This window comes from Actinia tenebrosa, unplaced genomic scaffold (genome assembly GCF_029948245.1).
Source record: "Actinia tenebrosa isolate PJP-AT-01 unplaced genomic scaffold, QUT_ActTen_1.0 PGA_scaffold6__47_contigs__length_16458017, whole genome shotgun sequence".
Classification (NCBI taxonomy): domain Eukaryota; kingdom Metazoa; phylum Cnidaria; class Anthozoa; order Actiniaria; family Actiniidae; genus Actinia; species Actinia tenebrosa.
In genome coordinates this window covers 15,481,924-15,508,562 of record NW_028292583.1, presented here as the reverse complement: position 1 = coordinate 15,508,562, position 26,639 = coordinate 15,481,924, and the positions used below count along the sequence as shown (strand labels likewise).

Below are 26,639 nucleotides of genomic sequence, written 5' to 3'. Positions count from 1 at the left end.
TACCAGATGCGGATATTAAAAACAACAGAATACAGTAAATTATCACAAATCCAAAGCTGCATATCATCAAGCGGATTATATCAGTTGGCTTTAAAAGAATTTGCCCTCTGGCCATCCCATAATGTCTTGCCTAAAACAATAGATTATGAGATGACAGGCTCCGTCGCGTCCGCCAAGGCTGACATTTTCATTTTGAAGTGAAAAAAGTTACTTTCGTATTGAAGTCGGGTTGTTTTATATGTATATACACAGCACATATTAAACGGGTTAATTAGATTTTAGCAATGAAGCGATACATATCACTTATAAATAATATTTACTCGTTAATGGAATGCTACGATCCGAAACAAAAAAGTTACTCATCATGAAGTGACTCTTATCTCATTAATACGTTTTATTAATATTTATTTCACGATCTTATTTTCAATGTCTAATATTGAGTCGATACAGTTTTTGGCGCGTGGATGAACACAAATTAAGTAATGTGATTTTGCTTTGCTAAATGATTTTCCTTTTACAAATAAAAAAAAAAAGATCTTTTCAAATAATACATCCTGTTACCTGGAAGAGGAAGTAAAGTGTGGGGACAGTTACCAAGCCAGAGGGCAAATTCAAACTTCAAAAAAATCAATTATTCTAAAACCCTTGATTTCTGCCATGCATTTTGCTCGTTTTGATTTTGATGACTATGAGAGCTTTGCAACGAGTTGAACTCGTTTGTCTGTCTCAATCGATTTCAATTACCAGCTAATTTATATATGAGTCGACTTTTTAATCAAGTCGCACTCAAGTTAGCGTCTACTCTTATTAGAAAAATATTATTGTTCGACACTAATGAAGCAATTGAACTATGTAAGTGGCTATAGACGATGGTGAAATATTTATATTTGAAGTTCATGAATTGGAAATGTTCTTATTAATATATTCATGGGTTTTGTAAGCAATGTAGTAGATCTTAATTTTGTTTTTTTTGACATAGGATTTCGAATCTTTTTACCGAACGGTATTGAAGTAGTAAAGATGGGGTTTGCGATGGACATGTTTTGGGGCGAAGAACAATACACGGAAAAAACTATATATCGAAATCTATGATTTCATATCACTTTATAAGTTACCAAATCAATACATCCGTCATTTTTCCCCGTCTTCTCGTGCAAAAACTTATCAAAGTAACAAATGCCTACAGTTTTTTAAACTCGGTCGAGATACGTCTCAGCTTTTAATCTCGGTCAAGATAGAAGATGATTAATTCTTGTTTTCGTTAAGTTTGATACGAACTGGACAAAATAAATTATATACCATATGTAGTTTATCTGTGAAGCCTTCTACTTCAAGGCAACTTTTTTACTCTCTCTATTTTTGAAAATTATAACCAATAAAGATTACTCAGAGACCGTTAAGAAAACGTTTTCAAATAACTAAATATAGATTTTTAAATAGTTGCTCGATTGTCAAATAAATGGTCATGAGTAAGAATGTTATGGGATGGAATTGTTCAACGTTAGGTTGGTGCTTCGTGTCAATAGAAAAAGCAAACATATTAAAGGGAATAAGTAAAAAAAAGTGATTAAGTAAGAAAGTAGTGCTTCGCCGGTCTCTCTAACAAAGATGGCGACCGCTTGCTGGTCTTTCCGGATTCCTTGTACCTTGCTCTCGGTGACAGTTCAGCTACTATACGCCCTTATATGTGTGTGTTGTCTGTTGTCGTAGAACAAGATCAATTATTTCATTAGTAATAAAAGCCAATATATGTCTGTTTAAGGCCAGTTTAAACGTAAAATTTTCTTTCTGCCGAATCTGATCTTATTCAAATGAGCAAAACCTATTGCATGAAGTCATTTGCATCAGATTCGGTGACTGCTTCTAACTCCGTCGAAAACGATCGCGGCTTGTTCGTATGACTAATTGGAAAATCTAATTTTCTTGTGAACAAACAATGGTGCAGCTTGTCTGAACACAGCCGGCTTAATCAGTCTTGAAACTTGAAAAAAATAAAGATGATGACACGTTCTTAATGACTCATCGAATCAGTCGACTTTGTAAGTATTTTGCCTCTGGAGAAGTTTATTCCATTTGGCAGTTGGACCTCTTCAAGCAAGCACTCGTGGTCGTTTTTAGACGGAAGTCGTTTAGTAGAGGTTTGGTTTGCATGGTCTAGAAAAAGGGAACGGTTTAACAGGGTTTGTCCCATAAAAAAATGAAATTTCATTACATTGTACGATAAGTGGTCGTAAGGAAAAACCGGTTGGTTTATTAAGATAGAGTGGTCGCTTTAGAGAGGTGATCAGGTGCAAGGTTCTAGATCATTCCATATCAACATACTGATGAGATTTTAAGTTAAGATGTGGTAAAAAACTGAATTACAAACGTGATTGAAATTGCCACTTCAAATGTTTTCAAGCTAAGAGAATCGAGTTAAAAAGCTCAGTTATCGAGTGCCTTTTGTTGCTTCGAGAACTAGAACCATATTATTATATACAAAGATAAGTTATTCATCATTTGTACTTTTTCTTTGCTGACGTTATCATCGTCTTACGATAACATCATGCTCTCTAGCAACACTATAAACTACTTTCGAATCTTATCTACACTACCTTCATCCTTTTAACTTAATGAGCTTTTGGATGGAGCATTTTGATTATAGATTATTATTAAGATGGTCAAATGACTCTAAACAGAAAATAGAGAAAATAGTAAATGGACTCGAGGCAAAACACTTGGACTTTATTTGCAGAAAGTCAACTTGGCGCCACATTAAAAAAAAATTCTGTTAAAGTTCCCCCCCCACAACATTCACATTAATTGTCTCGACAAATTTATGTCAGCAAAGCTAAAATTTAATTTTATCTTTTTTTTCCCATAAATACCTCTTAGGGAAATTTTTGCATATTGATATACTTCCACAAATTTCGTGAAGTTGTATCATAAATCAAATTTGTCATTGCAGCGCGACTACACCCAGATAAATTTTCATACAAATTAGCCAATTACGATTGAGTATTTAAACAATAGAATCTGTACAAGTTTTCACATTTTTCCTCTTTAAAGTCATATATTTTAGTTTATACGAGTGTGTGTATGATAAGAAGTGGACAAGAAACAGTTTAACGCCCAGCGTTACAAATGTTAGTTGTGAATTTAATTTGAAAATTTGTTTGGGTGGCCTTGTTTGGGGTTAGGCAATGTAAACTCTAAAAATTAAAAAAATGCACGGAAATGTCAAAACACGAGATAATATTTCAATTTTAAAAAACAACTTAAAATGAATTTTTTAAAAATTTCAATTTGATTTTAAGCTCATGCGAACCAATATATGTGAAGCCAAACAACGATTTTAACTATTTCTCGGTTATTTCTTTTAGTTCTACTAAGGTTTGCAGTTCGAGAACATTGCAATTTTTTTTCTTTTTTCTTTCATTCATTAAACAAAACTCAGTAAAACTTCGATAGCTCGAACTTTGAAACCAAGAAATTTTGTTCGATTTTTTCTTTTTCACTCTTAAAACCTAACTGATGTAAAAAAATGAAACTGAAACTCCATCGTCATCCCATTCCATTTTTACCATAGTCACAAAAATTTGGAATTTAACAGAAAAAAATTTATATACTAGATTTAGAAAAAATAAAAGTAGAATAAAACCTCAAATTTCTTTCTTCATTCTTATCCCATTTCTTCCAAATTTTTTACTGTGGTCAAAAAATCTAAGAGTTTAACAGGAAAAAAATTGATAGGTGTAGAAAAGTGAAAGGTTGGGTGTAATAAGTTGGTAAAGTAACTTACCAATGTCTTGGTGCTAAGCTCAGCGAAGTTGTGAAAAAGTGGATGTTGGTGAGACTGCTTTTAGCTCCTTGTCAATTTAGACTGAAGAATAGCCTTTTAATTACTTGCTACCTTAATTGCTCTTATATATATATTGTTCCATCACAGGCAGCTTTTAGAAGAAAACAGCTGTCAGTAGTTGTTTTGACTCCTACTGAAGGCCTGGTGGATGTCCGGCAAATTTATGAAACAAAGATTATCGAGATGGGAACTCATAACAGTTCCTAGTAGGTAGCTTAGTGCGGATGATGCTGTATTGATAGCTACTTCATCGTAGACACAGTGAAAGTTTAGCATATTTATATAAAGTTTGTTCGTATATTCTAAATTTAGCAACTGATAACGTATCTTAAAGTCTTATGAGCATGTCTTCGTTGTTGTAGGAGATTAAATTTGAGAGGAATTTTTCGTGAACATCGTAGTGAGAGTTTTATATGTTTATATAAAGTTTGTTCGTATGATTTTAAATTTATTATTTGATAACACAATAATTTAAAGTCTTCTGAGTATGTCTTCCTTATCGTAGGAGATAAACTTAGTAAATAACGTTCTACAGCCGGAAGAATTCGAATCTTATAGAACTGTGCGGGCCAATGAAGTAGCGACGGGACACATCTGGAATCTATATTAACTCTGCTGGAATGGACTTTACTGAATGAGGAATTAGTAATTGAAACTCCATTACAAGTTCATCAGCAATTAAGTAAAGCAATCGATATTCAGTTTGACTATCGCGTATGTCTTTTTCCTCAGGTTAACTACGTCTTACCATCAATACTCATCCAGTGAAGATGTTCCTATAAAGCGAGGTTGCATAGCACTATGCCGCGTATTGCTTCTGTAGACCGGGTCTACTTCGATTGGTTCTTGGCTATTAAACATGCAGTTAACATTATAACATTAACTTGATAATTATGACCACATTGGCTACCAAAAACTTCTGCTTTTTATATTCTTTGATAATGAAGTTACTATGATAAATAATAATCACCTAGCTTTCTCAGTCGCTTCATAATCCAAGCAGTTTGTTTACCTTACAACCGATGTATTTTTGTGTAGCTTTCTCAGTCGCTATAATCCGAGCAGTTCGTTTACCTAACTTACAACCGATCTATTTTTGTACAGGTCTAATCATCAACTACATATGCTACAGAAACCATTTTCAAACAATTTTCCCTACAAAGCTGTCAATCAATTTTATATGTCATGTATAATCTCCAGAACCTAGGATTGCCGTTTTCTATACACCTATTTTAGATTGAACATTGCATGGATACAGCCGTCAGAAATGCCAAATGCAGCAGTGAATAGTTCATTAACATGTTAAGATCTAGTATGCCGCAAAAGTAAAGATTTATGATAAAATGTATTGGGTACACAGGAAAAACAGGTTGATTTAGTCTGGTTGTAGCTTCTAGAAACTCTTTAATTTACCGCTACTACTTGAGTCTCAATTCACCATCTGGCTCGTAGCTTCCGCCAAAGGACAGGTTTTTAAAAAATAATGATGGTGTATACTTGTTTATACAAGGTATTCTGACTCGGCATACATATAGTTTTACTTGTCTACGTAAAAGCATTTAATTGAGTATTATTTCTTTGTTTAAGGTTAAGTTAAAAACAAGCCGTTTCCTCTCAAACAAACATGAAATTAGTAACTTCATAATTGCACCCAAAAAGATTTTTATGAATAGGCTGAATTCAGAATAACGTTTGCGCTCTAATAACGATTTGTAATAGTTTTTTTGAACCCAAACGCACGTTAAAACAACGTTTCTTATAAGATAACTGATGTATGGCAAGAAAACTTCGTATATTGGTCTAAATATTTATAAAAGCCCTTATCTGGCAATAATGAGTTGAATATTCACCCGATTCACCAGATACTTTTAGTTAAAGGCATTGAGTCAATCACCTCTCAGTGGTCCTAGGAACGACACTTGGGGCATTACTGTTACTCTTTTTGGACATTTTAAAATTCCTACAATATTCCTATTAATGCTTTACTAAATTCTAAAAATACAGGGATTTTTTTTTCCAGTTTTCTTTCCATGTTGATGCTGCTTCCACGACCATGATTCTTTGCGTTGAAACGAAAGATTGTTTTCATGTGACGTCATAGTGATATAGGACAATTACATGTAAGTTTCATAAAAATATGGCATACTCAATAATCATATGCATATTCCATGCGTACCCTATTTTACCGTATAGTATATGGACACGTCGTGATTGTATGGATGGTTATCGCTAAGCAATTTTTAAATATAGTTTCATATCGTGCGCATGCGCACTTGATAATTTCTAGTCATGTGATGAAGACCGGGCTTTCTCTAATAATCTATAACTGCCTTAAAATATAAAAGTGAAATATATGATTCTGCTTCAAATTTGATGAAGCGAAAAAAAAAAATTGTTTTGGCTCTGACATTTTGCCGCACCTTTCATTTTTATATTAATTACATCCATTTTGAAATCACTGTTGATTTCTACAATCTGATTGGCTCCCAGCAGTGCGATTTAATCACGAATCGCACCATTTTGACTATTAAATCGCACTCTTTCGAATTAAGAGCCAATGAATTATTGCAGAAAAACATAATTTGACCAATCAGATATCGGAAAAGAAAAGTGAAAAAAGGCATGAGAAAAAATTAAAGGGAATTTGTTAGGTGAAAGACGTTTTTTTTTTTTTGACTAAATTTTAGTAAAATTTAATTGAAAATGTATTATCAATTATCATTATTAATTAACAAAAAATTATTCATTATTCATAATTAGATTTTACAGTTTCATTTGAAGCATCGTTTTGACAACAATAGCATTTTTTCTAGAAGTTGTAGTCTTAATTGTTTACAATTGAGTGTGGCGTGTTTATGTCAGTATGTAGTATTGTTCTTTACCAGTTTGAATGCTAATTATAACCTAATATAAAAGCTACCTAACGTACTGAAACGCGCGCTGAATCCCCATGGAGCTACACAACTGTAGGTCTGATACATATTCATTGTAAGTTCAACGGCTTGTTATAAATTTTAGAACATCGTGGAATGAATAACGTAAACTTTTAACGTAAGCTTTCATACAATAAAATTTTAAAAGTTGCAAAACTTAGATAGAGCCAGAAATCAACACGATTTTAAACTTGGATCAGTATTTTTAAGCAAGAGTTTTATGGGATAGGCTTTTTTTTCCCGTAGACTACTAATATATATTCATCAATGAAACAAATTCTGTATCGAACAACGATCATTCAGAATATCATAATATGTTAAGTTGAAATCTAGAAAAAAATTTTCGAAAAAGCTGATAGACAAGGTTTAAGAGAGGTTTTTGACTAGAACAATCCGAGGCCATGCCTTGATAGAAAAACGGCCTCAATCTTATCGATACCCTGCAGCTGAAACAAAAAGCTTTGAGCTGATCTAAGTCAAGGCGATTTTGATTACATATTCGAAATGAAAAATGTAAATATATATATATATATTTCGTACGACATAAAAATAACCGATAGATCGACAAAAGAACATATGTAGGATTGGCAAAAGATTCCGCACAATATCCTCGTTCATATCAATATTCTATTTCAGTATCATTTTGATAATGGATAATTTTTCAAATATATATATTGGAGAGTCAGCAGAGAATTCGAAAATACAATTAAAAATATATATATTTTGCAATTACTTACCAGTTTTCTAGTTCTCCTTTACTCTGTCTTTTTCTCTAGCTTACTGTTGTTTGTCGATTTTCGATCGATATCTTCAGGCGAAGTTTTTCAAAAGGCTTGCTTATATGACGTATATATCAACCTTGATAGTAAACCCAATATCACTCCTTCTATACACCTTGCACAGAGAGCCCCACCTAATATTGTCACTAACAAACATTCTTCCGAATTTCCAAATTAGTCCAAAATTGAAAAAGATACGGAACCTTGCACCCACCTTTGAGTCTTTTGTTTTTTTGCTTCCCTTTGTTTATGACTATGCTTGCCTCTAGTTTGCTTTCAACATTATTTCCTGTTCTAGCAGGTTCGTTTTATTAGCCTAGCGTGTAGACAAATACATAAAAACAAATATAAAATCGGTTTTCGTTTCGATTCAAAAATTAATTGTTCAAATATTGGACTTCAGCGTCTCGAAGTATCGATTCATTCCAATTCTCATTTGTGCTTTTTTGGTCTGGTTTTTAGTAAATGAATTTCTGGAATCAATTGTAATACTTTGCTGAAAATATAACTGATACATTTTAAAAAATATTCGGCTTTTTAATGCATAATAATTATTAAATTGACTGGTTTGTGTCAGTGCTCTGCTCACAATGTAAATAAAGGACACTTAGACTGACTGTTTATTCATTCTTTTGGCGACAATTTCTTCGAGAAGAAGATCTTAGGTTTTCCATGCATACAAAATAACGAAGGATAGAAAGAATGACTGAATGGATGGATGGATGGATGAAAAAACGCTATTGTAACTAGAGCCTGTGTGGGACATAACAGAATACAGAGAAAAAGGCTTTGATAAGTTCAATAATTCAACCTTTTTTTTTTTTTTGGCTAAATCTTTACTTTATTTGATAGATAGCTTTTTGGCATGTATAGCTCGTCCCATCAAAACCAACCACCCCTTGATCTATTAAACGTTGTCCAATTGATGATCTCTTATCAGAATCAATTAAACTCTAATTAATCGATTAAAGAAATCATTAACTACATAAGATAAACAGCTGATATATTTGTTTAATCAGTAAATAATAACATTAATTTGTTTCATTTTGATTGCCTTCATCTAGTTTGCTCTTGGCTATAGCACACTTTTCAACAGTCGGCAGTGTCAATTGGATGTATCAAAGTCAGGCGTTGGTAGAATATTAAAAAGTATGTTGGACAGAGCGCGCTTTTTCGGAGGCCTTAACGCTTCACTAATTTAAAGCAAAGAATAAAACTGCGTCAGAGTAGACTTAGTTCAATCAAGTGGACGAAAATACTGGCACGCGTCAGAGTCATCTAATTGGTTCCGTGATCTGAATCACATGACTGGGGTGGGTACGATGGCATGTCAGGCCCGCGTGACGGTATCATACAAACACACGGTCTATATAAAGACGGACCAGAAGTAAAATAAAGAGGAAGTTGATTAACGACATAGGCGTGGCATACGGAAAAGAGACGGTATACCACAACATTCAAATAGCTTCTCATTATTTTGTAAGAAAAATCTCGAATGAGATGATTTGAAAATGGTGACCCACGGCATGGTTGCATCGGTCACGCACTGGCCTTGGAGTTAATTATAGGAACAAGATGTCACGTCAGCGGAAGTGATCACGACAAAATCTTGCCTTCTTCACGAAGTTCAAGGGTTCAATGGTTTCGTAATCTCTTTCTTACGAGGATTAAAGATTTCGTATGGCTATAAAAAGCTTTAGTGCGCACGTACTCTGCCGCTGTGTTAGAGCACTGATAAAATAATCTCGCATTCTGATTGGTCTATACTCGAATCTTGCGGGACGGACTGCGTTCAGTGTGGAAAGATTCAGCTTTGGCGCTCATTTGTTTTTAAAATACTTATACTCCTGCCTTATCTAACTTAACTTTCCAGAAGACGTTTAGTTTTGAAAAAACTGAGGAAAAGCTACTCCAATTTGTCCCCGTCATTTTATTAAGCCTTAAACTGAACTGAGAACAATAATCTCTATGGAAAGCATACGGTAAAACAGCTACAATATCCGAATGTAGCAGTGCCAGTCGCTGATCAATGGTTAGAAGTCAGTACAAACATGGTCTCTGAACGAGATTCTGAACAGGCCCCATGACTGTTCCTGGTTAGAGTTCGTTAAACCTAGGAAGCATTTTAAGAATTCCTGATGAAAACACACACCTATTTTTATCATAACATCAATCCACATAGAATCCCTATTGAAGCTCAAGAAATATGTGCGGCAAAGGTCGTGGGATATTTTAACTTAAACCACAACTAAAAAAATACTCTTAAAAGCATTAACCAGAACTCAATATTTCTGGGAATTGTCTTAATTTTCTGTCAGAGCTAAATTAGACATCCTTTTTGTGTGTGTGCTTTTTCTCCTGTTAAGCTACCGATCTTCCTGAATGGTTTTCCAAATTAGAGAGAGCGCAAAAGGAAGTGTTTGTGGCTAAGCTAAGGACGTCTTTGAAATTCCCAGGAAAATATTCGGTATTTCAACTCGAAGTTAAGAGGATTAGTGTGAACTTAAAGCACGATTAAAGCTATGTATGGACCAATATTGACCAATATTTTCGCTGGGTGGGAGGGGTAGGGGGTACTGATCAAGCTATGTCAGTGCTATTCGTGAGATCAGTATAAAAATAATATATTGCACGTTGTGATCAAGAATTTCCTTTCTACTCCGATTTTGCAAGTGCGAATTATAATATACAATATATCCTTAAAATATGAGTTGACTATTTTTCCTAACATTAAGCAATTCATTTTTATACTCGATTCGTAAAATCTTTAAAAATTTTACCAAATGGAATTCCAAAATTTTCGAGGTGCCACAAATTGATCTATCCAACCCCCCACCCTCTCCCCCCCCCCTTCATAATAATTTTTACTGAGTTACGTATCCAAAAATATCAAGCTTCTATTTAAGAAGCTTTTAAACTAAGCACGTATTTTTAATTATCGCAATATAAAAACCATTTAACCAATGGTTTTACTGACGCCAACATCATTTAAAGTTTCGATGTATTACAGTTACGATTCCCTACATCATTGAAAAAATCCATTATCTTCAGATTAAATTCCCAAGTACCCGAAAGGATTTTTATAGAAAGGAATTAAGTCATTTATACTTTGCTTAACTTCATCTGAAATTCTATAACAACTATGTTTCTATATTTTCATACTTGCCATAACTGTTTACCTAAACTGTCAAGGGTGTCTCTCAATCTTGAGTACATACTGCAAGGATGTTTGTATTTAACGTTAAAAAACAATTTTATTCATTGTTCTATCTTTCTTTCCTTGTGTACTGGATTTTTCCATGCATGATTTTCATACGAAAGTATATTCAAGTATATTCCTCTCAAGTTGAGACTTAAAATGTAGAGCACAATAAAACTGTTGCAGCAAATCTAATTTATGTTGAGCAAGAAATGTTTCCATCTTCGTGACAAATAACCCGAAGTGTATATTCAAGGTCTGAGTGTCTTCGCTTTAAAGTAGTTAAATAAAAACGTACATTAAATGATATTGAAGAATGATTTCCTGCTAATATCAACAGAACTAAACTTAGAATCAATAAATATTGCTTTTCATTGTGATGTTAACGAAATATCATTGATTGTGAAATGAAATTAATTGCGCGACATATTAGTTATTGAAAGAGGAAAATCTAGAATTTCTGTCAAGCTGAATGGTCGAGCTGTTAAAAGATAAATGATATTTGGAAATTTAAGATTAGTATTCAGTAGCTATATGGCTTCAATCTAACTACATAATACAGTTTCGTTAATATACATGCGTCGACTGAGTCAAGAATCATAGATGATCATTTAAGTTTTGCGTTGTGTGAAAGTTCCCGGCAAAGCTAGTAGAAGCCACCCTGACCGTTTGCGACAAGCAACAAGGGACAAGGCCATTGAGCCGGAAGGAAGAGATAGAACGAGACGGTGATGTGGCTGAGCTTAGTATTCGATTTTTCAGCAATTCTTAGAGAATTAAAATAAATCGACATCATCGGTATATTTAATGCGTGCATCCTCGTGCATCGCATTTCGAAATTACATTGAAATTATATTTTCTCAAAATGAGCTTCGATTAAGAATATTTTATCTTCCTAGAAACAAGATATTTTTTTACTTTAGATTCCTGTCTTGCTCACAGCACCTGAGATTATACAGCATTAAATGTAAGTGTTGTATTTAACGGATTGGGTAGCCTGATCAACCTCGTCGCTTTTAAACCAGTCCATCAATTCCGAAACTCACTTAACATTCCTTTCCTCACTTCCTTTTCTATTTAGGCAGACGTTTTCCCAAAACATGTCATGAAATACATGTATATTTGACCTCCCTACCAACCATTGCTCGCTTGAGGTTTGAGTGAAATGTTTCGGCAGAATCGACGTGTTATGATAGCTTAAATTCCTAACCGTCAAAAATTTCGAAAAACGTCCGATCCGCGTTTTCAAGTATGTTTTCCCTGTTACATATAAGTATATACCGTCATCCATCAGGTCCATGAAGTCTGAGTGTCGTCTCCCACGCATTGGCGCTGGCGTGCACGTAACTGATTATAGGTCCACGGAATATCTCACTCTCTGGGGATGTATAAATAGAGGTACGGATAAAGACCACATGCAGTGAAGTTGTATCAAGATCTTTAAATCTCAAACAAGAAAGAAGAAAAGAGACCTGAAAAAAGGTGAGTTTTAGGCAAGACATGTTGAGGTGAACCGACTGTAGAAGTAATAATATATCTATGGCATGGATTTCATTAACTAAATTCGTTGAATTAAGTTGTTCATGATTGGACGACTTCAAACGAATAGCAGCGGGAAGCCATTACAATGTTACAGTTAGCTTAACTCGTTGGAACTCTAGTTCTATAGTCATTTCCACTTTCTGTGTACAAAACTTCATTCTCTACTATTAAAGGGTAACTGTGCCTTTGATCAGAACGATTCATATCTGGTTAGAGTTAGCTGATAGTAGAGTAAAATTGATATTTGTATAGAAATTCATGCCGCGAGCTATAAAACAGTCATTGACTTTCAAAAAAAAAATTTTTTTTTGAACTATCAATATCTTTAAATCAGTAATCAATCAATCGAATCGCAAAGAAATGAGATTGCTGGAATATCGTTTTTTGCACCTTGAGGCCATATTAAAATCTTCTTTTTTGTGTGCTATTCTGATTCCACTGGCCAACGAAAAAGTTTCAATTATTTTTTTATGAAAAATGTAGAGTGTTTCGAATATACTTTTTAGGAATGTTAAAAGCTTCCCCGCCCCACCCTCCCTGTGACGACACCAAGCATGCTAGCACTTGAAGCTCGCTCATCGAAGACAAGACGCTTATTATCTAACGCTATCTTTTATTGATATTTCGATTCAACTAATAGTGACAAGTTTAGAAAGGTTTACTTAATGACGCCTTCTGAGATGAGAGGGCGTATGACAGCGTCATATATAGCACACTGAACTGCTGAAAAATATTTCACTATAGTACAACTCAGATCTAGGATATTGAGCCTTGAAGCGAATTTAAAGGATTTTAAAGCATTAAGCAGTTTTTTACAAAGTTTTAGTAAGGTTATTAAAGGTTGTTTTCTTAGTTTGGTATAGGTTGTTTTTCAGTTTAGGTAGTTGTTGTTGAAGCTGTTTTTCACATTCCTATCATAGATAAGTCCTCCAACGCACTTGGAACTATTTGCTCATTGATTATTAGTTTGTTGTTGTGTGTTTTTAGCTGCGACTGAGAAAAACAAGCCATGGAGAGAGTTTTATTGCTGTTCTTTGCCGTTTGTCTTACATGTGCTGTTGCAAACCCTATACATTGTGCCAAAAGGTGCAAAGCAAACTGGGATGCCTGCATGAGCCAATGCCAAATTGGAAATTGCTATGACTGCAGTCTTGAGTTTGTGAAATGTCGAAACCGTTGTGGAGTTAAGAGAAACAACGTGAAAAGATTGTTCAAAACTTTAAAACAATCAAGTAACTGAGAATATAAACGAGCTGGGATTCAAGCAGAACTAAAGACTTTAATACTTATGAAAACAAGAAAGATTCAAAGCGTGTTTTTCTGTCGATAAGAAGAGATGCAAGACCAAGGATACGATAATGTTTGTATTTAAAAAAACGCATCGTTTGCTGCCGAAAAAGTGAGACAGAACCTTTAACTGACAGTTAGGTTATTGTTTTCATTTTCAAATACATTCGAATTATTTAGCCTAACTAGTTAGCAACAGTTTTTTTGAGTTATTGATGGCTACAATTCCCTAGCTAAACAAACAAAAAATAACTTTTGTTAATTTGCACTGATTTGCATCATGAAAGACAGGCTTTTTGATAGTTCATTCCTGTGTGCACATTTAAGTTCATTACTGATCTATTTATTATTGTAAAATAGGCGATAACTGTACTCTATATTTTTGATAAACAAATTGTATATCATCATATAGTTGAAACGTAATGAAATAAAGAATACTGCTGAAATAATGATCACGTCTGAGTGCCAATTTTTTTTTTTAACCTGAACCATTTATATATATTAGATCCGATATCACCTCGTTTTTGTGGCCGCGACCACAGTCAAGGAAGGTTAGACATTTCTATGGAATTCGGTTTAATAGACCTAAAGGAGTGCGTCGGGGTGCGGGACATGTCTTTATGGCTCAAGTATCAGTTTAAAATTATTAGAGTTTAAGATTCTCGTTTACGGGAAACATGAAACGTCAGTTGACCATTAAAAAATTCTTTAAAATTAGTGAAAAGGAATCGTAAAAATCTCCATGTAGTAGATAAACAAAAGAATACTTGTCTTTGTCGAGAAGGTTTGCAAAAGGTAAAGTGAAATGTAGGGAAACGATGAAAACGTGGTCACGTTTGTCGTTTGCGGGAAGGAAAAACGGAAATCTTAATCTGCCTGTTATTTGGTTGCGCACATCAGTGAAAAATATCACACCTAAGTTGGAAAAGTCTACCGCTGCTAATTTTAGCGACTAGTTTACAACGCAAGTCCTATACGCTTCGTAGGTATGTGATATATTCATCAATGACATCAGCTTTCCTCTCCTTTGTAGGATTTTTGGCATTTCAGGTTGTTTTTTTGTCAACGCCGATCGATTCATTGACAGCGCTCCAAGCTTTGCAAAACACACGCCCACAAGGAATTTTCAATGTTTGTTAAAAACAAAGGTATTTGTGTCGTTAAACCACACGACATCAAAAACAACCCAGATTTAAATATACCTTGTGTTTTATAACCGGTTGCTGGCTTTAACAGTGGCGGAGTTCCACAACCAACTTAGCTTCTATATTTGCACGCAATTTACTGCAAAACTGAAGAAAGAACTTAAACAATGTAGCCTATTGCGAAACGCTTTTTAGACTGTTAATCTCGCGGTTTCCAATTAGTAGTTTGATGGATAGATAGTGACATGACAGACTATAATTGAGATCCTTTGAGTAAACAGTAAACTTTGCCAGACTTTTCCATCAACACGAGGATTTGTATAGCAGACTATAAGACCCTTGTGATCAATCATAAACCCAGGGCTGAATTCCGAAAAATAAATAAATTAAACGAGTTGAATTACAACTGAATTTTAAAGAAATTGGAAACTTCTCTCTGCTTAATTCAGTTCATGCCTTCAGTTTTGAGCTGTGCCACTGCTATACTTGCGGTGACTAGTAGTCTCCCCCACAGCCGCTTTCAGTGTCGTCACGCAACGCTTTCTCCCCTGACTAGCGGCTGCTTACCCGAGCACAACATTCCTTTCCTATCGTTCCTATTGAAAGCGTTGCGTGACGACACTGAAAGCGGCTGTGGGGGAGACTAGGTGACTAGCGCCATAACAAGTTTTTTGTTTCTATATTCGGCTGGGATGCATGAACTTTGAGGCCGCAGCAAATCGTAGGCGTGGCTAGAATCAGTTGGGCTTGTAAACAAGACTTCAGTTGCTCAAATGCTTAGAATTGAATGGCCATTAAAGAGTATTCCAAATAACTAGTTAGTTAACTTAGGTCTTAAATTTAAATCACTGAATAATCTTCAAGCAGTGTAATTATTTTTGCCTTAAAACTCAGTGATGAATAAATAAGTATAAAATTTAAATCACGCAGAATATGAAAACTCGAAATTACGCTTCATAAAGTCTCCGACATAAAAATGTTATCCCAGTCAATAAGGGTCCTTTGACCCACTGCCATGAAATATACTTAGGGGGGTGGGGGGGGGGAGGGGTATAGAGGCAACCTGTCGTAAACAGCCAATCAGAGAACAACAAGGCACTTTACAAGTGTTTGACATTTTTTGAAATTAATTCTTATCTAGATCTGACCCTGTTGGCCTTGACGAGAAAGAGTTTTGAGTGACTTGTTTTGACCAAAATTGCAAAAATATTATCATTCTAGTAGGTCTAAACAAATTTTTCATACCTTTAAACCTTTTACATTCCGGCGCGCACTGTGATAATCTTTTTATCAAGATTCTATATATTTTTGAATATTTTGGACTTTTTTCCTTGTTTGAGGGCACATTGTTCGGCAATCTAAAATATAGGATTTAGATTCCAATTGTTTCGTTTTGTGAAAATAATAATAACTCTTTTCATTGATGATTGAGATACAATGTATTGTTCCGCAAATGTTATTTTTTAAAGATCTTGTAAATTTTTTTAATCTGACGATCGTGCTTGAGCCAACGTTCCTTGGTCAACCAAGGTCGCCACGCAGTAGGTAGCACGTGGAAGACAGACAGGCCCTTCTATCATGGAATGCCATTTTGAAAATGGCGTGCAGAAAAATTGAACAAAATAAGGATCAAGGATGACAATTAATTTTTCAATTATCCATAAAGAAAACCAGTTTTTCCCTTCTCCCCAACATCGGGGCGCCCACTAAAAGCTTGCCTTGCCATTAATTTCATCTGGTCGTTACCTTTAACTGCGATTTTTCCCAATATAAACTTTATCAAGTGTACTGACGTTCTCAAGTGCGTACAATATTCATCTTACTGATATTGATAAGGAAGTATGCAGTTTGGAACTGAAAGTTTTTTCTTAAGAGAAAGGAGATATAGAGTTTCCCTTCCTTTTCGGCTGCTATTTCTCAAGTGCGCACATTACCTATCACTTAATAAGGCTAAGAACAGTCGTAAATATAGTATCAATTATTGCGGAGGAACCACCATTTTACGTTGTCATCCGAGCCAACAAAATGCACGACGAAGGTCTTGCAGATATTTTTAAAGCCAAGGCAGCACCTTTGACTCAGATATTTTAAGACCTTTTATTGTTGGTCTTGCCGAGGCTTAAGCCCACGACCTCGCTTCCGCACAATAGTCTGCCCTCCTATGCCCAACCTACAGAGCCAATAGGTTTCTAGTCTTTTGTTATACCCTGCAACGTGACGGCCTATCTTATATATTCCGGCTTGTTCATACAAGTTATTGGACACTATATTTGAAACTTTTTATTTCTAGCCTCACACATAGGTTTAAAATAATAATAATAACTTTATTATTTATATAGCGCATTATATACAATATTGACTACGGATCTCACCGAACTGTGGCGACACGTCAAAAATTTGTCTCGCTACCACACCCTAGTTCGTCCACTGACACGCCTACTTTTGTCACTGTCTCGGATCTAGCACATTGCCAGTAAGGTATTCACTGTAATACATGTAACAAAAGTAGGCGTGTAAGTAGACGAATTAGGGTGTGGTAGCGAGACAAAATTTTGACGTGTCGCCACAGTTCAATGAGATCCGTAGTAAAGCGCTTTACATTAATAACATACATAAAACAAATATATATATAAAGTAAAATAAAATGAAAAAAATATTTACAATAACTATGTGTAAAATGTTCATAATTTCAATCTAAAACTTGTGGAAAATACATATAAATTAAAAATAATGTTAAATAAATAATCCGCAAAACAAAATGATGCGAAAATTGACTAGCTAAATGAATGCTGTAGAAATACTCAATGTTCAAAAAAGATAGGTTTTCAACTTTTTTTGAATGTTTTTATATTCTGCTCACATCTGATGTTAACAGGCAGGTTATTCCAGAGATAAGGCGCAGTAAAGCTAAAACTTCGGCCTCCAAACGTTGACTTTTTGATCTTCGGTATTATCAGAAAGTTCTTGTCATCAGCTCTAGTTCTTTTGTCTGAAATCTGACTAAAAATTCTTTTACCTTTAAATCTAAATCATGCGATTTAGCTAAATAACTAATTTAATTTCTTGCAAAGAGGTACCGAACGTTCATCCAGTTTTTATTGTTAAAATTCCTGTCATTGAGAACTGCGTTTTGACTGTCACAACATAATCAGAGTTTAGTCAATAATATTACTTGAGTAGAAAGAAAGACGATTAATCTGAGTTTTCAAAATCAAGTTACGTATGTTTTAACTTCTAAAACATCCATACAGTCCTGGACGCTGAAGGATTTGTGGTGTTTCGATGCTGCCTCGACCAATGAGCAAGCGTTTTGGGGCAACGTGCCTGGCAAGTAACCCTCCTTTAATGGTTTTTTTTTTCGCGTCCTGATGAAGTTGTCAGCAGTCAAGGCCACGGTACGCACGTACGATAGAATCATAACCTGTTTGCGTTACCGTCTTTAAGGCCTGGTTCACGCTGGCGACGGAATCGGAATGGTACGCATACGCAGCATACACAGACTCAGTATCGCATTTATCACCCAGTTGTAAAAAAAGACAAACACTGTTACTGATGAGCAGTACGCCACTAAGTCTGCGTGTATAGCTTCCGATTACGATTACGACGCTTGTGTGAACCAGACTTAATCGCCCTAGTACATGACGTCTCTGCTTTATCTGCCTAGTGTTTTAGTTGGTTCGAGGCGGAGAACCAACTCACCCTTCCAACATGTTTTTAATAGTTATAGAATCTGTTTCCTAACGATTTATAACGAGAATATACAAGTGAAAAATGACTGACAATGACATGATATTCTGTTCTACCCTGTGTGTATAGAAGTGCTTTTTCTTCTTGGTTATATAGTGCTTCTTCACTCAGGATTTTTTCTAAAATCATTATACGTTAAAATCTCTTCCCATATTCTCTTTTACAACAGAGGAGCTTCTCAAAGCCTTTTTTAAACTCATCGTTCATCCCTGCATAAAGAAAAGGGTTGACGATACTGTTAATATATACCAGCATCCCTGTGAAAGTTAATAATGTAGTGAGCCGCGGATATGATGTTCCGTCGCCGAACTCAATCCACATCCACACAAGTTGATTGGGCAAAAGACACAACGCGTAAATCAAAACAACAGTTACTAACATCTTGACGATTCTGGTGTTGCGTTCGAGTCTTTTCACCTCTTTTTGTGGATTTTCTGGTGTGGTGGGTGAAGGGGTTGACTTGTCGTTGGCGTATCCACTGTTGAAGTCCTGCAGAAGGGCGCAATCTTTTTTATAGTGACGAGGCGACGATGTTAGATTCTCACTGATGTCTTCTTTTGCGGTTTTGGACCAGCTGTAATTTGTCATTGAAATTGCGCCACTTGCTTTCTTGTTTCGGGCGATCTTTTCAGCCTGTTCCTTAAGCTTTAGGGCGACCCTTACGTATGCGAACGCGATAATGACAAGCGGGAGTGAGTAAGAAAAGACAAAGAGGAACGCTGTGTATAATTGCCGGTATAAGTCTTTGTGCCAGTACTCGTTACAGCCCTGTTCGTCGAGCTTGAGTACGACGACGTAAGGAAGTACGATGATGGAGGAAAAGACCCAGGTGATGAAGATGACGATGGCTGTTTGTCTTTGGGTTAGTCGTGGTTTCCATGGGTGAACTACTGCACGATATCTGCCAATGAATGCACAGTGTTTATATTATATACCAACCTACGCAATACTCGTTTCTTTTAAGAGAGCTTGGCAGTGTAGGAACTAGTGATGGGGGCACAGAAAACCTGAGCTATCGATACTTGAGCGATTGCATGGAGTATATTACAATTGCGAAAAGACTCTCTGAAAACTTTGCTCTCGTTTTGCGCCTACTCTTCAAATCATGTGGGAAGACTTACAGAGATCGATGGTTTTAACAGTAGTCATGCTAAAAGTTAGCAGGATTAGGGTTTTAAAGTTAGAGGTTAGAGGCTGTTTTAAGGTTTGATTTGTGGTTTAGCTGTGCCCTGACTTAGACCAACCCAAAGGTTTTTTCTGGTTTCGATCTGTGAGTTGGCCACGCCCTTAATTAGACCAACTCAGAAGTTGCCGTTTCAGTTTTCGATCTGTGAGTTAGCCGTACCCTGACATAGATCAGCCCAGACGTTCATCATGATTCGATCTGTGATCGAGTTAGCCGTGCCATAACTTAGACCAACCCAGAGGTTGTTTCAGGTTTCAATCTGTGAGTACCTGCCAGAGGTATTTCCGTGTATCGATAAATCCGACAGGGAGTATGAGGGTCAGTTTAGTTCATATTTGCAGACTGCAGTCCTCATTCAAAAACTTTCCTTGATTCTTTATCACTCATTTAGTTCGTTCCATTTTCTTACCTATCGGACTTACAATTTGAAGGATATTTTATCGGGTTAATAAATAACGCCTTCATAAACAAGATTGGCATTCATACTTCACCTTCTGCATACAAAACACGAATAATATTTTACCATAGAAAGCTTTTTCCTAGCCAAAGGTGAATGGCATTTTAAAGCCGTTAGTGACATTTTTTTCAAAGGCGTTTAATTATTTAAGCCCCATTCACAAAGCGAGCCATTCTTTTCATCCCCGCAGCTGTCAAATCCGCGCAACGATTGTATACAAACCAATTTTTCTAATTTCATCCAAAGTTAAATTTACTTTAAGCCGGATTTCAAAATTCAATAGAAGTTAATATTCCCAATTAGTTATTCATAGATTTTGTCAGTCCTACACATACCTGTCATAGCTGATGGCCGCCAGAGTAGCAGCGGAACAGGTGGTCACCAAAGTCATGGATGGCCAGATAATTTTACAAAGCGCTGCTCCGAGTACCCATGTATCACCATATATCTTTATCACCACATCAAAGGGAATGCAAACCAAAGCCACTGTTATGTCAGCAATGGCTAGGTTGATGATTAAATAATTTCTCGTGCTTCGCATGCTCGGTGTTTTCAAGATTACTAGGCATACGAGGATGTTCCCGACAACTCCAACGATAAATATAATAGCGAATAGAGTGTACTCGACGATTACTAGTCCTTTCATTGATGTTTCTGTGTTGGCCGTAGCGTTTAAAGACTCTGTCAACAACGTTGAGTTCTCCATTCCTGCGACTTTCAATTCAGTGTTCCGTCAATCGAATGTAAAATGTCAATAGCTCATATGATGGCTTGTAATTTGAACAAGCCGTTCTAGGAACCGATTTAGGGACTTGGCCTCAGACTTTGATTTTATAAGTACATCTGATAAAAACCTTGAAAGACAAGGTCAGATTCAGTAAAATCGAGCTTTTTTCAGCGTTCCTTTCTTCAAGATGTCTCTCAGTAAAGCTCCCGTTTTTTTTCACTTTTTTTCTAATAAATTAGATTTCTTTTCGTAGCAGGTTCTAGAAACACAGCGTCTTGTGTCCCCTCGACGATCAAACTTGCTCCGAGTCTAGATTTCAATCACTTTATACCAATGAACTAAGGAAGTTATTATGTTATATCTCCGCGCTGTCTTGCTGTTTTATTTGGTTCAAAAACCGAAGGCTTTTCAATTTGACCTTGAGATGGCTTGGGTGAGGCAGTATTACACGTCTCTTTTGGATGATTCCCTACATGAAGTAAAAAAATCGCTGTGTTATTAGAGTTCACAACATAAACACACACTTAGTTACCAGAATCTAATATACTATCAGCCCTATCGTTTCCTTTAATTGCCCTCAAACAAATAGCATCCACGCAGAGAGAGGCAGGGATCAAAAATTTATGAATAACGTAAACCTATATAATGTCGTTGAAAAAGCGTTCCTTTAAACCATCATCATTAACTTTAGTGTTTTAAAAGCAGTTTCAACTAATTCACTGCCGCGAGCAATTTTTAATGCTTTTTTTTTTTTGTTGAAAAAAATATAATAAATTCAAAATACCTGGTTCTTGACTTAAGCATGCGTATATTTTTACACTTTTTATATATGCCAGAGTCTTGGTTTTTTAAATGAGTTTTTCTCAAAATGCCTCCTCAAAGATCTCTGACCCACCAGCTTGCATTGATTGTGTTTTGCTGTTACAAGATTCTCTGTCACACGACTTGAAGATCACGTACTTCCCGTCCTGTGAAATGTAATATCGAATACAATATCTAAATCATGTGTTAATATATAAAGTGAGCTGAAAAAGATATCATTAGCGCCAGTACTAAAACCGGCACCGCTGTTCCCTTCCAGGCAATGAAAATGAAGCAGTGAATTGGCTCAAAGGAGACCGTCCATACAACTACCAACGCTACATGATCTCCTTTTATTTCAAGCTTCATAAAGGTCGCTAAAAAATAAATTAGAAATCACTTTGAAAATATTTTTAGTTGAATAATCTTGTTATCGGTTAATCAGAAGAGTCTAATCAGAAGGGTCTTTACAGACATTTATTTCATTTATTTCTTTATTTTTTTAATCCGGCTTTTAGTATGTGATAAGATTAGAAATCGTCGGGCAACTTCTGGTTTAAAGTCATTTATTTTTATAATGCATCGCGAAGACTGCTTAATATTATTATTATTGTTAATCCTATTTATGGATGCAGCAAAAAAAAAAAAAAAAAAAAAAAAAAAAAAGAAACGAAAATTCGGAGTTCATCTTCTAAGATCGTTTGAGACGCTGACAGCGGTTAAAAAAATTCCTAGCTAAAAAGCCAACATTTAAAAAATTGATTTCACCGGTTAATCGTTCGGTCAACCTTCTTGGCCATGCAGTCGCTGTTCTATTCCGCAAAAAGTAGTTATGCAATAATTTTAGTTATTGATTCTAGGAATTTCGAATTGAAATGACATGAAATCATTAGATGTATAATTGTGGTTTAGTCGTAGTTTAATATTGATATTGAATTCACTGAAAAACACACACCAATTCATTTCTTTTTCAATGAACAGGAATTATTACCCATTATTAATATTTGCACAAGTACCGGATCAGAACAGGAATCATCTTGACGACGAAAACTAAAACGTTGTTTACTTAATTCTTGACCATGAATTATTACTTTCTAGCTTACTGCTGCCCTTAGCTTTAGAATCATTGACTATCAAAAAAGGTAAACTGCTCGAAGATTCACGGTGTACAGCTGTATTCTTGAAGCAGTTTTTTCCACGAGTTTCTTCGGTTTCTTAATCGAATTTAAATTTGTCTGCATAGAAACTTGCTTAAAGAACATTTTGTTTTTATGCCAGTGAAATATATTACCAAAAGTAATCTAAGAACTTTAGAGTAGAAGATCTCTTATTATTTTAATAACCTACTTACTTTAGCCTCACGACCCATAACTAATGTAGTCACCCATCTCCAAAACCACTGACGCCGTAAAGCGTACGTGTGTATAGATACAGTGATAACATAAGTAAGATTGATTTGCATCAGCATCACAGCAAACTTTAAATGATTCTTGTCTATTTGCTTTGTTGTCCTTAAGAGCCTTCTAATGAACCAGAGCAAAGCGACTCTTTTGTCTCGGTGTTTATATTGCTTTACTTATCATGCTATTCAATACCCTCTTTTCTTTTACTAGATTTAAAGCTTTAAAGGCTTAACGGAAGTGTCATAAAAACGAACGCTTTTCTAAAGCCAATTTTGAATTTACATTGCACAGTAATCTTCGTATTGTATGAATTAGACATTGATTCTATTTGAATAACCTCCCAAAATGAAAATTTAATTAGTCTCGAAAAACTACTGTAAGCTAAGGTTTCAGGTCGATGGTTTTTTTTCGTATGTATATATATCATACTGATCCGGTTTTGTTTTTGTTTGTTTTCTCTAGTTGTTTGTTTGTAATATAAACGCAGAACTTAAAATGCGCACGCATGCGCAGCACTCGGGACGGACCGCTGAGCAAGGATACGTGGATTTTAACTAGATGCGAAATAACCGGTTGCAAAAGCTGCTCGAACATAGAAGAAAGAAAGAAGAGAAGAGAAGAGAAGAGAAGAGAAGAGAAGAGAAGAGAAGAGAAGAGAAGAGAAGAGAAGAGAAGAGAAGAGAAGAGAAGAGAAGAGAAGAGAAGAGGAGAGGAGAGGAGAGGAGAGGAGAGGAGAGGAGAGAAAAAATGAAGAACAGCGCACACAAAAAATTTTCGCGATTAGTACCTTTAATTTCTTTTTTTGACTGCCTTACTCTAAAAACACACATAGAAGCTAAGAACCATAGCCAGTTCAAACATTTTCAAGTAATATCGGAAGAAAAATGCAAGTAAGTGACAAGTAGATAAGATGAATTGATAGTTTTCATGGATACTCGAACGTACAATAATTCATTTACAATGTACGTTATTACTCATTGAACAAACAAATGAGCATCCTTCCAGCCTGTAATGTTCAGCCATTAATCTTTAGCTTACCGGGTTTATTTTTAGTCATTTTTTGGAAAAAAGCAGTGACTTTTAAGGTTTTTTCTCAATGCAAATATGCAAATACTAACCTTTTTGAACCTCATATATACCTAGTGTCTATCTAGCCCAATCGCACTGATCTTATTTCTTGGTTCATATTCGTAACTATTGTTTTATGTACACTGAATTCTTACGAAAAATCAGATAAGCATTTGACATTTTTCACCAAACTTTTACTTCTCACGCTATGTAGATATAGACACGAAAATTCTCGATACCACTTAGCTTGACAAACCTAACTAAAGCAATTTTAAGGTGACTTTACCTTGAGCAATGAAATGAATGAACTAAAATTCGAATTCAATTTCGCTTTTTTTTAAATTCCAAGGAGCTGAATTCGCCAACTCAGTTTAAGATATGTTTGGTACTTTTTTTTTTTTCCGAACACAAAAAATATCAAGTTAAATTACCTATTTTAAGAAGAAAGATTTTTTCCCCATCAAAACATCCCAAGATATAAATAAATTTCTTGGCAGTTGTTTTATTCCTAGAAAGTAGTTGAGATTTTTGAGTTACCTTCTGTTGCAGATAAATATGCCTTTTTTGGATTTTGGAGCATTTCACTGAAGATATTCCGAGGTTATTTGTGGTAACTGAACTGTAGATTGTTCAGAATTTTGGGTCAGACTACTTGTGCCAGTTACGACCTCCCTCTCATAAACACTGGCTAGCTTATTTTCTATATTTATGTATGAATTGGTTGTCAGTGAGAATTTTGTCTTGGTTTACAGCTGTCACGAACGTTTGACAATTCACAAAAGCGCTTGAGTCATTAGATGACAAAATATCAAAAGTATAGTTCTTAAATCGCTTTTGCTACAGACAATCTGTCATGCAGTCTACCATGGCGTTTCTAAACTCATTATTTCTCTATAGTAACTGATTTTAAAATAACGAACAGATTTTCCTTCCGTCTGGACATACACAGCAGCAAGAAGCAGAGGTAGTGGTGGTTGTTTTGATGGTAGCAGCACCAACAGAAATATAGTGTTAGTAGTAGTAGCAGTAGCTTATAGGCGGTAGCAGTAGTAGTAATATAGTAGATAGTAGTATAATAATAGTAGTGTTAGAAGAAATAGTAGTAGTATATAGTATAGTATTATTATTTTTTGTTGAAGAGATATTAAGACCAAAATCAAATACTGATTACGGATATATAGTTTAAATACACTATCCGTCAAATGTGTACAAAGCCGAGCACCATTGACTGATCCTTTCAATCTTTCAATCGTAAGTTTACGCTAATGAAATTGACAGCTGTCAATTTATTGACTTTTATCCGGCAAGTCGAGGTGGGCTATAACTTTCCTTTTCAAGTGCACTGTGTTGGTTATCTTCCGGCTAATTTTCATTTCAATCATGACTGGTGTTCACTTAAGTACTGAGCTGTGTATTCGTTTGCAGGACAGAATGGCTAATTGCACAGATAAAATATTGCGTATAGAGGCTTTGCACCTACGTGATGGCATCCATGGCAGGAGGCACAAAAATGGTCTTTTTACCCTGGGAAACTGAATTATTTCTCATGTAAATTAGATTAGATCAGATTCAATTGTAACTGCCTCTTGTCATGGCTGCCATGGCGTGATGGTGCAAAGCCTATGTCATCATAGTTGATGTATGGCGCGTGCTAATGCACCCCTCCCCCTCCCACCGCCCAGCCCAGGGAAGCACGGGTTGCGTAGCGGTGTGAGCGCTCGCCTCTCATCAATGCGACCCGAGTTCGAGTCCCGCCGGGTTCGGTGTTGTATATGAGTAGAGTTGTTTGTTGCTTCTCTACCTGCTTCGAGGGTTTTCCGGGTTCTCCGGTTTTCCTCCCTCCACAAAAATCAACTCCTAAATTCCAATTTGATCACGGAATGAGGGCCACAGGTTTGTTAGCCACTGGCTATTAAGTGCTACCCTCGTAAAAAAAAAGGGCTTTATTACCTTACTTTATTATTAGCTTGCACATCAAGAAAAAACTGAAATTGATTGCTATACTAACGTGAACATCCGCTCATTCACATACCTCAGGAGAGTCAAGATTGTTTCTCCGTCAATGACATGACATGAACATGCCTGACAAGAGAACATCAATGAAGATATTAATTGAAAATGTACTTACTTTTGAGTTGATGTACAAGAGATTGCCGGTAAAATAGTTTCATACGCAAAAGAAAAAGCTCCTTTAAAATCTTTAGGACCCTTCGTATTTCAAATACCGCAAGAACAGTTTTGTCTTTTGCCTGATATGGTACTTAGACTGATTTAAGAGCTACGGTTCAAATGGTATAGAGAGAACCTGAACCTTAGAGATTATGACAGTTCTAAAATACACTGTCAACGACTCTAACATGATAATCTTGAGTGAAACGAAACCTACTTGAGCAGGATTTTGAATGAAATCTGCTTCGGATAGCACATCTTTACGTCAGCGTGATATTGTCATCAAACAAAACTCTCTATTCTTTTATCTCTGACATCTATCTAGTCTTTTCTCGTTCTTGATTTTTTTACACGA

At 35.6% G+C, this 26,639-nt stretch overlaps 1 protein-coding gene and 1 long non-coding RNA gene across 6 annotated transcripts in view; one reads left to right on the top strand and one right to left on the bottom strand.

Moving 5' to 3' along the window:
* Positions 1 to 11,803: 11,803 nt before the first annotated feature.
* Positions 11,804 to 14,030, top strand: LOC116288547 (uncharacterized). The gene is made up of 2 exons (XR_004196199.2): positions 11,804 to 12,234; positions 13,261 to 14,030. It is a non-coding gene; the product is annotated as an uncharacterized LOC116288547 (long non-coding RNA).
* Positions 14,031 to 16,991: 2,961 nt separating this feature from the next.
* Positions 16,992 to 26,639, bottom strand: part of LOC116288583 (orexin receptor type 2) — a 19,853-nt gene continuing 10,205 nt past the window's right edge. For 3 of the 5 annotated variants that reach the window (XM_031695404.2, XM_031695418.2, XM_031695435.2), the window contains exons 2-4: positions 21,628 to 21,811; positions 20,452 to 21,312; positions 16,992 to 19,374 (exon numbers count right to left, since the gene is read on the bottom strand). In XM_031695404.2, coding sequence (XP_031551264.1) covers positions 18,609 to 19,374; positions 20,452 to 20,822 — 1,137 coding nt within the window. In that variant the 5' untranslated portion in view covers positions 20,823 to 21,312; positions 21,628 to 21,811 and the 3' untranslated portion in view covers positions 16,992 to 18,608. Of the gene's footprint in view, positions 19,375 to 20,451; positions 21,313 to 21,627; positions 21,812 to 22,995; positions 23,084 to 24,652; positions 24,784 to 26,639 lie in introns of those variants that run through there. The other 2 variants (XM_031695425.2, XM_031695389.2) reach the window with 2 other exon arrangements.